Raw genomic sequence first — 15,896 nt, 5'->3', positions numbered from 1 at the left:
TTTATAAGAAATGAAGCCATTCTCCAATTGATAAATGGTCAAAGGATATGTATGAACAGACAATTCTCGGATAAAAAAATTGAAACTATTTCTAGTCATATGAAAAGATGCTCCAAATCATTATTAATCAGAAAAATGCAAATTAAGACAACTCTGAGATACCACTACACACCTGCCAGATTGACTAGAATGACAGAGAAAGGTAATGCAGAATGTCGGAGGAGATGTGGGAAAACTGGGACACTGATACATTGTTGGTGGAACTGTGAATATATCCAGCCATTCTGGAGAGCAATTTGGAATTATGCTCAAAAAGTTATCAAACTGTGCATACCCTTTGACCCAGCAGTGTTGCTACTAGGTTTGTATACCAAAGAGATCTTAAAGAAGGGAAAGGGACCTGTATATACAAGAATGTTTGTGGCAGCCCTTTTTGTAGTGGCCAGAAACTGGAAACTGAGTGGATGCCCATCAACTGGAGAATGGCTGAATAAACTGTGGTATATGAATAATATGAAATATTATTGTTCTGTAAGAAATGATCAACAGGATGATTTCAGAAAGGCCTGGAGAGACTTACAGGAACTGATGCTGAGTGAAATGAGCAGGGTCAGGAGATCATTATATACTTCAACAACAATACTGTATGATGATCACTTCTGATGGACGTGGCCCTCTCCAACAGTGAGATGAACCAAATCAGTTCCGATAGAGCAGTAATGAACTGAACCAGCTACACCCAGCGAAAGAACTCTGGGAGATGATTATGAACCACTACATAGAATTCCCAGTCCCTCTAATTTTGTCCGCCTGCATTTTGGATTTCTTTCACAGGCTAAATGTACACTATTCAAAGTCCGATTCTTTTTGTTCAGCAAAACAACTGTTTGGTCGTGTATACATATATTGTATTTAATTTATACTTTTAACATATTGAACATGTATTGGCTGACCTGCCATCTGGGAGGGGAGGGGGAAGGAGGGGAAAAATTGGAAAAAAAAAAAAGTTTTGGCACTTGTCAATGTTGTAAAATTACCCATGCAAATATCTGGTAAAGAAAAACTATTATTATAAAAAAAAAAAAAAAAAAGAAAAACACAGAGCTACTTGGAGTAGAGCCGGCCCACAGCTACCCATGCCAGTGCAGGTCCTCATTTTACATCTCAAACCTGGATTATGCCAATAGCCTTCTGAGTTAGTCTCTAAAGATACATCTTATTCCTCCAATCTCCTCAAAGCTACAAACCACTTGAGAGGGGATGTGTCATTTTTCCTTTTTATATCTCAGGGTCTTACATAAAATTAGACCCTTCACTAACATTTGTTGAATTTAATTAGATGCTTTATGTGGCTAACATTTGCTATTTCTCTTGAGAATATGGATTAAATACATGAGATTGTCAAGATATTTTAGAGACACTCATTTCCCAGAGCTAAGACCTAGCAAGCAGAGTGCCCTGAGCTTGGCATAACAACAATCCTTTGTGTTCTGGATGATCTCGCCCTCTGGCAAAGTAGATTACTTTTACCAGCACCAGAAAAATCCCCTATTTCCCAGAGACCCAGAAGCAAGTGATCCATTACATCTTCTGACATGCTCACAATTCCTGTCTCTTGCAGCTACTATAAGTGAACTGAACCAGGTACTGCCCTCCTGTTTCCACCACACTAATTCTAGTTCTCTGTTCCACCACGAAATCATGAATTTGGAAACTGTTCTTACAGAACCCAGGAATGTCTGTCTGGGAAATGCTATTCTAGCCCTAACAAAGATTACGTTGTGGGCAAGCCCATTTGTCGTTTCTTAGGAATATAAAGCACTGCCTATATCCCAGCATGCTAAGCTCTGCCCATCAAGAGGACTTCTGGTTGTAAATGTTCTCCTCACTTTAAAATGAATTCAAACTTCTGTTTGATGACTAAATCTCCTGTCTCTGTAGCCTGCTCCGTTTGATTCTGGCTACCCATAAGATAGAAACAGGTTCTACTTTCACAGTAGAGCATCCCAATGAACTTACATACGTTGCCAGCTTTGACCCAATGCCTGCTTCTTGGATGAACAGTTAGTATAACATGTCCTGGGCTTTCTTCTTTCTGAATGATTTCATCAGGCCTCATGGGTTTATTTGCCATTTCTAGGCCAGTAACTCCCAAATTCACACATCTTCTTTCCTGAGTTTCATTAGTTGCTAAACTAATGCCAAACTTATCTGGTCTGAATTGGAAATCACAAAGACAGTTCAAATTCACAAATCAACTATGGGCTTCATTATCTTGACAGCCCAACCTGTCCTTTCCCAAAGTTTCTCTACTCTTGTTAAGGGTATTTAAATACACTCTATTTATTCTACTTCAAAATCTTATAAAAGGCATCCCACCCCTCTTCCCTTTCCACCTCACATACCTCGTTACCAAACTTGTTGCTTCTACCTCCTTATCTCCCTTCTCTGACCCCTTTTTCCTCTACACACAGAAGCTACCACTCGAATTTAGAGTCTCATCATCTCACAAGTGAAATATTCTAGAACATTCTATCAGTCTCCTTGCCTCCAGTCTCTTTCCTCCTCTAGGACCCATCTACTAAACTGGTATTACTAATGCATAGGTGTGACCATATTTCCCCTTAAGAATCTTCAGTGGCACTCTGTTCTACAATGATAATTGCTCTTTTTGGCATTTAAAGCCCAGAGTCTAGCACCAAACTACATTTCCTGACTCATTTCACAATACCCGCTCCCGTTCCCCCACCCCCACATACACACGGACCAATCAAACTATTCTATTAATCATCACCTGTTTGGAATTCGTATGTCCCTTCATCAAGTTTTATTCTTCAAAAGCCACTTGCTTACATAAAATTTTTCTGATTCCTCCAGTTTTTAGGGTTTTCGCCCACCAGCAAATTAGTATTTATTTTGTATTTCTTTAGGATATACATGCAAATTTATGTTGTTATTTCTTTTGAGCAAAATGTAAGCTTTCCAGGACAGGAATATATCCAGCACTGAGCATAGTTCCTAGCACAAAGCAGTCAATATCTAATGAACTTCATCAGAAAGCACAAAAGGGAAAAGTGTGTGTTGACTTTTGGCTCATGGTTATTAAAGTTTTGTCTTTCTCCTAGCATAGGGAGGAGTTAGGCATTGCCATTGTTTTTAAGCAGGGTCAAACCTTTACCATTAATTTCAACCAAATAACCTTGAACATGGGTTATTTGCATAGGAAAGAGGAAAGTAGAAGTTAAAAGTCAATAGTACTTAATACAAATGGTAGGAGCAGCAAAGTGTTTGACTGTTTTTCCTCCAAGAAATTCAAGAATCCTTTAGGCTATATTTGAGTTTCTCCAAGTTAGGACTGGCTCAGGATAAACACAAAAATCATTTTATTTGAATCTGACCCTATTCTAGGCACCAAATATGTTTATTAGCTTTGCAACTGACCTTTCCCATTTCTTAAATAAGATGTAAGTATAATTTTATGCAGCAGGCCATCACTCTGAAAAGATTAAATCTGAAATGTATCATCATAAACTATCAGTGAGATATTTCTACACCTCATCATAAAACATACATACAAAACACAAAGTTGTGTTAAGAATGGTTTGGTTTCAATAATACAGAAAACTTCTTCAATGTAGGAATATTCTAAGAGCCTTCTATGAACATTTTAAAATTTTATAGAAAAATTCTAAGCATACAATATAAAAATGAAAATGTCACAGCTGAGGAAAGCATAAAGCATGGATGGCATTCTTTTGAGGTTATTTACTTGAGCTCCTTATAAAGTTAAGCAAATTTAGGTTTTTTTCAAAAACTTTTATGATTTGCTATGGTATTTTAATGTTCACAAACTACCTGGAATGCTCTTTTCTCAATTAAATTTCTATCTAGTTCTCAAGCTTCAACTTACCTGCAACCTCCTCTGTGAAACCTGACTACTCAGGTCCTCACTTATTTCCCCACTCTTATTAACTCATAAAATACACAATTTGCTAAATGCAGTCTTATTTTACTTGTTTAAAATAAATCTTACACAGCTAAATTATATACTCCTCAAAGGCTTGAAGTATTTTATTTTTGTATCTCTCTTAGTACCTACCAGAATAAGGGTTAAGAAATAGTTGGAATTTAAAACTATCTAACATGATCGATCAATTAAAAAAAGGACAAAAAAAGAGAATGCTTTCTGCAAAGAGGAAGGTTGTGAAATTCAGGTCTGCTTTTGCTGTGACGGCTTCATTGAGTCATTTTCCTGTCACTGACCTTTAAAGAATAGACAACACCCTCAACTCAATTCTTTGTGTTCTGCTTTCTTCCAACTACTCTCAACTTGGAGAATTCATTCACTTTAAGAACCTCAACATCACCTCTGTGATATAGAAATCCAATTTTATTTCTCTTCTAAGACATCTGAATTCTAGCACTATATTTCCAGATATTGGCTGGACATTCTCTCAAATAATATGTTATCTTGTCTTCTCTCAAAACTCAATATTTAAAACTAAAAACATTTATCTCTTCTAATTTGAGTTTTCTTTCCAACTTTCCTATTTCTTTCTGTACCATCTTATATCTCTTTCCTTCACTCCATATCTCACTTCAATCCTCTTTCCTTAAATCTTCAAATCAACACTGACTTTATCTTTTGCCCTCAATTATCAGTTATCCCTTATTCCTATTCCATCTTCCTTAGAAATACTGTTCAGATTCATTCCTCCTTCATTACATGGCCATATTCTGCTATAATCACAGTTTGGGCCATTCACCACCTTGTAAACCAGATGACTGGAAAATCCTGATTTCTCTCTTTAAATCCATACTGCTACCAGACTTAAAACATTACCTCATAACTATATTTGTATACAACTTCTTTGCTACTGTTTGTTAAACAATTTTCATTCACTAGCATTTATCACTATTTCTCAAGAAAGAATCCCTATTCAAATCTTGACCATCTGTGTGCCATTCTCACTTATTATATGTCTGGATTTATACATGTTCATTCTTCTATTTTAAATGTATCTCTTACCTCTCCATTAATTTTTTAAAATCAAATCCTATCAGCCCTTCCTTTAAAAAAAAAAAAAAAAAAAAAAAAAAAAGGAAATAAAGGTTTCCTTAAGAGTAATATTAAATTAAAAGATCCAAATTTCAACAGAGAGGACTTGTTTTCTTATTGGATTCTTTCCAATTCTATAAAAGTCTTCTTTTTCTGTATCTATGTGAGTGCCTACCTGAATTATGGGCACAACGTAGGCACTTAATAATGTTCAATTAATTAAAGAATGCAAAATACTCTCCTTTTCTTCACCTGAAATTTTGCATTTTCTTTTCTTTCCTTTTTCTTCCGCTTGTCTTCTTTCCTCACCTTATTTTTCTACAGGAGAAAAGACAAAAAATTTGATGACATTGAGAAGAGGGGGGAAGAGAAGATTATACAGGAAAGAACAAGTTTTCCTACAATATACATGACTAACAGGTCTTAATTATCCTATTTCTTGGAAGCTGGAGATACATAACATGGGGAAATGTCTAAAAAAGGCAGAAAAGTAGAAAGGTACTCTTTTTCTCTTTCTAGATACATGTCACTTCTATGAATTAAAATTGGGATGATGTTTAATCAAGGGAAAGCTACCATAGCCATTCTGATTTAAAATATAAAAACATATAAAATAGGCCATTTATAAAAAAGATTCTTTATCCTGGGAAAACATCACTGTTTACTTGAGAAGAATGGTATCTAATAGGGTGACATATAGGGATTTAGTCTTATAATCTGAAATGGCAATTTACCAAAAACAATTATTTTAATAAATGAACTGGGTAGCAGGTGAAATGCAGACATATACAACCTGTTATTACAAACATAGTCTTGATATACTGAATTTGTAAATCTTGCTGAGTCAAACCTGAATGCACTGAAATATAAATGCTTTAGGATAACAATGAAAACTGGTTTTTTAGGGCTGTCTCAACTGATAGCAAATATTCAAGTTAAGAGGTATATTAACAGGAAATAGCCAAATCCTTTTTACCCTTTCCATGGAAGTCTATTTTACAACACATGCGTGTGCACATGCATACACACACACACACACACGCATGCTCATGCATCCACACACATATAAATTCTTCACCACGTATCTTCTCCTCTATGTGTAGAGCTCCACAGGTCTGGATCAGGTGAGACAGCTCAAACAGCCCCAGGGCGAAGATCATGGAACCATGTAGAACTAGATCAATATGCTTTGAGGTGTAGATGTTGGATTTTAGCAAGAAGCACTTAACTTGTTCCAGAAGTCGAAAACGTGTTGTAAAACAACTGTTGATTATGTAACATAAAACTGACACTAAAAACTTCTGCAAGATCTTTTATATTACATTGTAGATTAAAAACTGTAGTAAGTGTTTCAGATATTTAAATGAGCACCAAACACTACAAAGTGTAACCAACATGGTTCTATTAAAAACTATCTTCAACCATGGCATTCAAGGACAGCAATACAATATTTTCTTCACAAAGTAACTAATATAAAAATCTGAAAAATGCCATAAATTCATTTATGAGCTACTATTCTCATATAGGTATGTAATCAGAACATACTTTCTATTAACAACTTCCTGAGGTATTTTTGGTGGTTTAATTTTATTGTACTGTTGGATGCATTATCTCTGATCATCCTTTCCTAAAATGATTTTTAAAAGACCTGCAAAATATTTTATTGCGTAGGACACTATTAGTGACACAAAGAGTGGAAACTGCAAATATGTGGCAATGGAACAAGTCTTACAAATATTGCATTTTAAGAATCTGTTACATACATTTTTTACAGTTTGTCTCCTTTAAAAAACTGAAGTTACAGCTAAGAGTCAACAAAGTACAGTAAAGCATTTCAGGAATGTTAGAAATTATAGTCTAAGATGAATGATACAAAGGAAAAAAGCCATAATTCTTGCCGGCTATATATTGTATTGCCTTCAAAAGCAACTGTACATGTTGTAATCAGTTCATAGCGTAAATATTTCTACTAATCTGTTTTGGGAGAGCAAATGTCTTTCAAGGTTTCAAGTTCCTCTATAAGCTTCTTGTTCTGAACTTCCAGCACTGCAACACGACTCTCCAGACATTTTACATATTCTTTCTTTCGACGTCGACATTCTTTAGCAGCTTCCCTGCAAAAAGCAGAAGCAAAAAGGGCAAACAAAAAACCATTTGCATGCTATTGGCAAACAGATTGAAGAAAGCTTGGTATAACTGTGTGATCATGGTTGCATTCCAAATTTTGGAACAACACTCCCAATTCAGTTTCAAATACTAAGCCAAACTGGATTCCCAAGGGTCACAAGTGTCCCTTCCACAAGTCCACCTGGCAATTTGTAGAATTGCTGCATCTCATGCCTTGATTAGAGTTCACAGTAAACAAGGTCCAAGTCAAAGACAGTTACTCTGCTTTATGGCAATAAAGATCTTTGAGGGCCTTGAGTTCCTCAATGAGAGTCTTGTTTTGGTTTTCAAGAACAGCCACACGATTTTCAAGACATTTGACATACTCCTTCTTCTTCCTGCGACACTCCCGAGCAGCTTCCCTGGAACCAACACAAGGCAAATGACTACAGGAACAACTCCCAGCACAACAAAGAATGGCTCAATGAACTGTTCTGCCCCCCAGATCAACAGCCACTCAAGCCTGGTGCTGATTCATACAAAACCGTACAACAATTACAACCAAGCACATGCCTTTTGTAAATGACTGTAATGCAACAAACAACTACATTCAATTTGCCCAGAATCTTTGTCAAAACTGGGTTTTCATAGGACATTATGTTCCATAATCACAGTGATCAGATCAATGAATTGCTTTTCCTTCACACAAAACAATAAGACCACATTGCCAACTGCATTTCTATATGTGACATTTATATTTCCTTTCAATTCTCCTGATTATTATTATCTACCAGGAAACTCATAATTCTATCATCCTGAATTGAATTTTACTTAATCAAAAATGCTTAGAAAAATTAATCTTCAGAAAACCTTAATAAAGAATCATTGATGGAGGTTTTTTTGTCTTCATGCTAAAATCTAAGCAAAACAAGACAGGTTCAACTGCCTTTATCTTATCAAAAGATAAGTTTTTCAGCTGCAAAAGACAACATATATAAAACAAGTCACAAAAATGCATTTTTTTCACTTCAGGCCCTATTGAAAGGGCACTATTCCTGAAAATAAGAGAAATACGGAATACACAGGATGAAACACAGGGCTCATCACCCTAGGCAATTTAAACACAAGACAAGCAGAAGAGCAAAACAACACAGAAATATGAGAGGAAAGCTGCCAAAATAACTCACACGGGAAGGTCAAAACTTTTTTCTACGATGACATGCATTTAACATCCATTATACTTCATTAAAAGCACCAGAGGCATCCATGAAGAAAAGCAGCCAAAGCAACAAAACAAATAAAAAGGAATAAGTGAGATTAAATTGGTTATTTTCACACACAATGGCCACCAAAAAGTAAAGAATACAGCCAAAATTCCCCTTTTTTTGGGGGGTGGATTTCAGGGGAAGCAAATGTTACATTTAACTCTTTGCAGTATAAACCTTATGAAAGCAAATTTTTCTGAAATATTACCCTTCTTCCTTTGCAAATCTAACATGTAACAAAAGTGGATCATCTTAGAATAACCTTGCTTTGTGGCAAAGCTGTTACAGTACTAATTCAATCCATCTTAAAAAGACAACTTTGAAGCTATTTTTATTTCATAAGCAATATCTGCATAATTGTGCTAAATGTATAAAAGCTGTTTAACAATAATTAGAACTATTTCTAAAGTTGAGTTTAATGTAAATGTATCCCCAAACATAATCTTTTAGAGATCTAATTTAAAGACTGACTAATTGGTAAATATTTCTATTTCAGGTAGTAGACAATTTATGAATGAGCAGTTGAAGTTCACACCCAAAAGCAGTGCCTATTTTCTAAAAACAATAAAAGCATTATGTCAAAAGTTTTCAACCTTCTCAACTGATTAGAAGAAATAAGACAAAGTTGGATTTATCTAATAAAAGATACTGATTAATGTAATTGATACATATTGCTAGTTTTAAAAGAAAACCAAGCTTATTCACATATTTGTCAGTTTTAAAAGATTTTCCAACTATCATCACCACTGGGACTGAAATCACCTCAGGAAAGTCAAAGTTCTCATAGTACAATTATTTTAACATTTACTGATCTGAAATAAAATTAATTCAATAATGTAAATGAACAAAAGTAGAATTTTAAAGCTCTTAACAAAGTTTTGTAGGTTTCCAAAAACAATTGCCATTTCCTTTTTTTCTTGAATATATTTTTGTAATCCTATACTTTGGAGACTCAGAATTTCCAAGCATAAAACTTAAATGATCTCACCAGTAGATAGTACATATCTAAACAATACTTAGATAGGAAAAACACCTGCTATGCCTATTTATAGCTGGCTCAACTTTCATGTACTGTTATGTCTACATATCTTTGAACCTTTGCTCTCTGCCTCCTCTTATTAAAGAGACATATATGGCAAGTAAACAAGGAGGAGAATACTGGAAGAAATAAAAAACTGCCCTTAGTTTAACAGAAAAGTAGATGTATGAAAAAACTGTTGATGGGAAAATTACAGCGATTGGGGTGATAAGGGGAGTAAAAAGGAAAAAAGGGAAAAAGTTCTGAAAAGCTCTTAGATTTGAATCAAGAAATACAAGTCTATCATATGAAAAGGTCTAAGTATGATATATACACGTCTTACAGGTATGTATGTACTCTACATAGCTCATAAAGGAGGGACCTGAACTGAAAGCAATCTTTTCATGACCATAGATGTCATTTAAAGGGACTTAACAGAACAACAACAAAATGAGGCCTCAAGAAGTTGGATTACTTGTCCCCTGTTGTACAAGCAGTATGCAGCAGTTCTTATATTTGAACCCAAGTCTTCTGGTTCCAAATCCTGATCATTTCTACTGTGCCATGCTAACTGAAGTGAATCAGCCTTATTACATTCTAGATAAGAGTAGCATAAGCACAAAACTGCTTAGATAAGAGGATTTCAAGAATACTGACTGGAGAAGACTTCATTAAAAATATCTCTTCCTCTTAACCTCACTGATACCTACAATTCCCTAATTAAATTCTGTTCCTACCCAAATTGCAGATATGTCTAGGAGCATTAGATATTAAACTTTACTCTTCATTTAGTCTTTAATATGAGTGAGCTTTGTCTTGTAACCACAGCATGAAATACAATGCTTGGTATACATAGGTACTTATTAAATAAATGCTTGATGACTAAATTATCTGATACCTCAGGAAAACCTCAAGAATCAATGAAGATATAAACAAACTGACCTTTGAGGTAACCAAAAAAAAAAAAAATTAAAGAGCCCCTCATCTTTCAAGTTCACAAGCATCTAAGGCAAATATACAAAAGAGATTTCTCCCAAAAAGGTTTAGTTATAAGATAGGACAATGACCTAAATGTTCCTAATAGGAACTTATTATTGCCTGAAGTTCTTTCCATTTACTATTGAAAGTATTCAGGATGCTAAAAACAAAAGTGTAAAAAGTGCTGAGCAAAAATAAATAAATAAATAAAGAGTATCTTAATTCTTCAGGGCAGCTAGGTGGTAAATGAGTAGAACACAGAATTCAAATCCAGCCTCAGACCCTTCCTAACTACATGATTCTGGGCAAGTCACTTAACCCTGAGTGTGTCAAGTTTCCTCAGATGTAAAAGGAGCTGCAAAAGGAAACCACAAACCTCTTCACTATCTTTGCCAAGACCACCTCCAAAAGGATCATGGAGAGTCAGACATAACAGATACACAACTCAGCCACCATGAAGTCCCTCCTCATTCCCAGCATGTACTACAAGATTAGGAGACAAAAGAGGGAGGTCTCTGGTGTAAGGAGCAGTGCAGAGAGAGGACTAGCTGGAGCTGGCTGGCTCATGCTCATTCTCTCCCTATCCTATATTCCTTCTCTGTCAAAAGCAGAGCAAGCAGTACATTTTTTGGCTGCAGATACCCCATTTTTGAAAGGAGTCTTAAAAGTTTTGTTGTAAGCCAATGAGCTTGACACTTCAATTTCTAGCAAAATTCTAGAACACATTCTCAAAAGAAAAGTGAATGAAGATAGAAAAAAAAGGAGCAGAAAACACAATCAGCACAGTTTCTTGTCAGTGGCCATGCCAGACTAAGCCCCTTCCCTTTGGTGACAAGGTTACTAGACTGGAAGATCAGGGAATTGGCTACTATTAGAGCCTGCCGAGATTTTAAAAGAGAATTTAGTCAAGTCTTTCATGTAATTTATTTGGTAAAAAAGAGATGAGATGTGTGCTAGGCAATAGTATGATTAGTAGATTCAGAACAAGTCAAATGCAAGACCCAAAGAACAGTCAACTTTGCTCAATTTCATCTTTGAAGGAGATTTTCAATGGAGTGCCCTAGGGAGCAGTGCTTTGGTCCTAAGTTTAACATCTTTTTAAAATTGTTAGGATAAAGGCAGGGCCCGGCATGCTTATTAAATTTGCAAATAACAAAAGCTGAGAGAGCAATCTGATTTCAAAAAGATATTAAAATATTAAAACATTGGTCTAAATAGTATAAGTTGAAATGTAATTTAACAGGAATAAATGTAAATTTGTAAACTTAGATAAAGGAAAGCATCTGAAAAAAAAAAAAAGTCTGGGAACTACAAGTTTAATGAGTCACCACTGATATCACAAGACCGTCAAGATGCTAGAATAAGGAAATTACACTGCTGTCATGTCACTTTAGAACCTACTTCTACTACTAAATTTAATGAAGGAAACTGCTATGATCAAGAGCATTCAGGGGAACAACCAAGACCTGGAAGAATATTTTCATGCCACTTTAGCTGTGTGATATGTAATCACACAGAAGAGGGATTAGATTTTCTCTGCCTGATCCTGGAAAACAGAACTGGGAACAATAGATATAAAATTGCAGAGATACAAATTTAGGTTTGAAGTAAGGAATTATGCTAACTAGTACAGTTTTTCAAAAATGGAGAAGGGCTTCATTTGTATGACAAAACAAGATATAAGTTCATTTGTATATTTAAATCTTATCAGTTATGGATAAGACTTATGGATAAGAACATAATATTGTGATATCTCTTTCATATTTTGTGTAAACCATTAGATAGCAAATGAATATTCTTTTTTCATTATTAGCACCTAGCTAAATATTTTTAACATTATAGGTTTACAAAAGCCATGTAACCATAACATTTTCTAACATGTGCATCAAATGAACACAAAACTATGCTATTGATATTTTCCAGGATTCTGACAATGCTATTTAAAAATCAACCAATAAGCATTTATATTAAGCATCTTTCATGTGCCAGGCACAGTGCTAGATGCTGGGAATACCTGGGGGGAAAAATAAAATGTTTTCTGCCATCAAGAAGCTTAAATTTTATCCAACAAGAAAACATCTATATAAACGAATACACAAATAATATATTCAAAATTAAGACAATTTTGTGAGGGAAAGCACTCAGAAATCTGAGAGGAAATCAGCAGATATGAATTCATTTAAAAAAGATGATAATGAGGTAATAAGATAATAAAGGCCCACATTTTTATAGATCTTCAAATTTTGAAATATTTCATTTGTGTTCTTATCCAAAATAATGCAATACAATAATACAACACAACAACAAAGATATGTGTTGTTATTAACAGATGAGGAAACTGGTTCAGAGAGAAATTAGTATATTGCAAGGGTCATATAATCTGTGTTGGTTTTAAGGGAACAAGAGCTTCCAAGAGGAAAAACTAAAGGGGGACTCTATTTCAGGCATGAGATACTGCCAATGGAAAGGCACAAAGAAGGGAGATGTGTCAAGAACAGCTACAGGAATTCTATTTTAGATAGGTTTAATTTATGGGACATTCAGTTTGATATAGCCAAATGGTAGTTGGTGATGAGACCAGAACTCAGGAAGACAATGTAAAGACTGGATACACAATCTGGTAGATTTCTGCACAAAAATGATAATTAAACCCAGGACTGAATGAGGTCATCAAGAAAAACTGAATACAAAAAAAGAGGAAAGAGCTAGGATAGCTTTGGGGCTCCTTCCAAGAATATGGAGGAGAGCTTGGAGAGGAAAGTAATGAAAATTTAGAAAACAAGAGTAGATAAGAGAGGGCAACGAACAGTATTCAAATGCTGCAAATATCAAATGAGAAAAGGCTATCAGATTTAGCAATTAAGAAATTATCTCTAATTTCAGAGAAAGCCCTTTCAACTGAATAATGAAGTTAAAAGCCAAATACTAGGGTTTCCAAAGTACGGAGGGAAGAAGAAGAGGGAAATGGGTGAAAAGAGTTGTAGTTACTAAAGGAAAGGGAGAGATAGGATGAAGGCTGATAAGCATGTTAGGATTTTTTTAAGATTTTTAAGAATGGGGAAAATTGACATAAAAAAACTAGTATAGTTTAATATCAGGTCTTTCACAAAGTAACTCTTGATTTTTGACTGATGCTTATTCAAATCTGTAGGCTTTTTAATGTGTTCAAATAATGGATCCCAGGGAACTAGAAAGATATTAAGATTCTGGTGGATAGGTATCATTTCCCTAAATCTGAGTTTCCCAATGTGGCAATATTTGTTCTAACATGAAAATAATAAAAATAACATATTAATTAGTGCTGCTTCTTGGTCGATAATAACTACCACCAACAAAATGTAGGTGAAAATTTTTTACCATCTCATGTCTTTATGTCTATCATCCCTATAATTCCAAAAGGAGAGTGACAAAAAAAAAAAATTAAGCTCTGCTATTATTACACTTTCAAATGTCTCTGAGCATCAAATAAGAAATACAATTTCTAGGCTAACTAAATGTTTATAGCTAAAGTGCTAATTAGAATAACCAAAGCCCCGAGCCACCCTTTAAGCTCACAGAAGCTCAGGATAAACAAATGTCAGTACTGAAAATGGTTGGGGAATCCTCTGAGCAGCACCATAATATAATAAAAATTGTCCAAAAGGTTCCTGGGTTATTATTTTGATTCTGCAAGGGAATCTTCTCACCCTACCATTATGTTAAAAAAAAATCATAAAAAATTTTAAAAATAGAAAAGAATGAACAATTCATATTTAACAAATAGGCTTTTCAAAGGTCTCAAACTGAGAAAGTATTTTTCCACATAAATGCATTGATGCTAGAAATATGTTTACATTATACTGACATTAATAATAATATTAAACTTCCATGTTCTTTTAAAAATATTCCTTTTAAGAAATGTGAAAATAATTACTGCTAACAATTACGGAGCACTTAAAGGTTTGCAAGGTGCTTTAAAAGTGTATTAGCTCAGGGCAGGTAGATAGTGCAGTGGATAGAGTACTGATTCTGAAGTCAAGAGGACCTAAATTCAAATACAACTTCAGACATTTAACACTTACTAGCCGTATGACCCCAGGCTAGTAACTCAACCGAACTGCTTCACTTAAAATAAATGAATGAATGAATAAATAAATAATAAATAAAAGAAACATTAAAAAAAAAAAAGTATGTTGACTCATCTGATCATCTCCCTCCTTCTTCCATAGAGACAGGATGAGTATGAAACAAACTATAGATACTAACTGAATGAGTTAATATATTTTTGCTTAACTACATTACTTTTTCCCTATTTTTTCCCCAAGGGATGACTCTCTGAGAATGTATAAATACATATGTGGAAATCAAGTGACATAAAAATAAAATATATTCATAAAACCTTTAAAATAAAATGTTTTGTAAAGAAAACTTTTCATCAGTTATTACTAAGGGGAAAAATGATGTGATTGTGAAAGCAGTAACTGAACACCATCACCATCCTTAGCAACAGGCAGAAATGCACCTCCTTCCTGTTGATGGAATAGTTTTGACAATTGAGAACTCTGAATATAGAGCAATCTAATGTTCATTGAATTGGGGAATAAAGATTTATGTAAATATCATAGAACACTTACTATAGTAAATTTATTTTTAAAAATCCAAATATTTTAAAACAAAGAAGAAAACTAACATATGTTTTAGCAAAGTTTCTATCAGAGAAAATTTTGCTTTTTGCAGTAGTTTCAAATTTTCGATGAAACATCTTACCTATTTTTCATAAGCCTTAATTCTCGTTTGCGGGTTGCCTCTTCCGCTAGTTGCTGTGGACTATGCAAACTTCCTGGAGAGGCTGCCATTACGACTCCCTGTGGCAAAGCAGTAGTAGGAGTTCTGATCTGGTAGGTTGGCATGTCACCAGTAGCTGCTGCAATAAAGTAAAACATTATAAATTTTATATAAACAACTCACAATTTTAAATTTCACAAAAAAAAAAAAAAAAAAATGACCTCAATGAAATGAATGGAAACGTGAGATTTTTGTTTTACAAGTTATAAGGGGCTTTTGTTAAATTAAGGATAGCTTTGTCAAAAATTATGCCAGACATGCTTTATCAAATGAAAATTAAGACAGTTAATACATCTGCCATGCAACCTTAGCATTATACAGTACCTTCTCTATTCTCCATAATGCTTTAACCATTCCCTGAAGTTTTATGACTTTAAAAAAACATATTATTTTAGTACTGCAAAACACTAACTAGAAAGCTAACCAGAATCAAGAATCTGAAACAAGAATCTCATACTTCATATTTTACAAAAGAAACAAACAGTTCATATCAGAGGTTTAACATGTCTGTATGTATCTCTGTGTTTGTATATGTGTGTATATATACATATATATATATATATATAAGCATGGGTATATGATCATATGTATATATAAATAAAATAGCTTCATGTAGATTTTCTAGAACTCATTTGTTCATTTGAAA

At 34.3% G+C, this 15,896-nt stretch overlaps 1 protein-coding gene across 1 annotated transcript in view; it reads right to left on the bottom strand.

The window, feature by feature from the left end:
* Positions 1-6,358: 6,358 nt before the first annotated feature.
* CREM (cAMP responsive element modulator) overlaps positions 6,359-15,896 on the bottom strand; it is a 69,241-nt gene continuing 59,703 nt past the window's right edge. Inside the window, 2 exon segments of the mRNA XM_074267127.1 lie at positions 6,359-7,173; positions 15,173-15,329. Coding sequence (XP_074123228.1) covers positions 7,029-7,173; positions 15,173-15,329 — 302 coding nt within the window. The 3' untranslated portion in view covers positions 6,359-7,028.

Source organism: Sminthopsis crassicaudata, chromosome 5 (genome assembly GCF_048593235.1).
Source record: "Sminthopsis crassicaudata isolate SCR6 chromosome 5, ASM4859323v1, whole genome shotgun sequence".
Classification (NCBI taxonomy): domain Eukaryota; kingdom Metazoa; phylum Chordata; class Mammalia; order Dasyuromorphia; family Dasyuridae; genus Sminthopsis; species Sminthopsis crassicaudata.
This window is presented reverse-complemented; position numbering and strand designations above follow the sequence as displayed.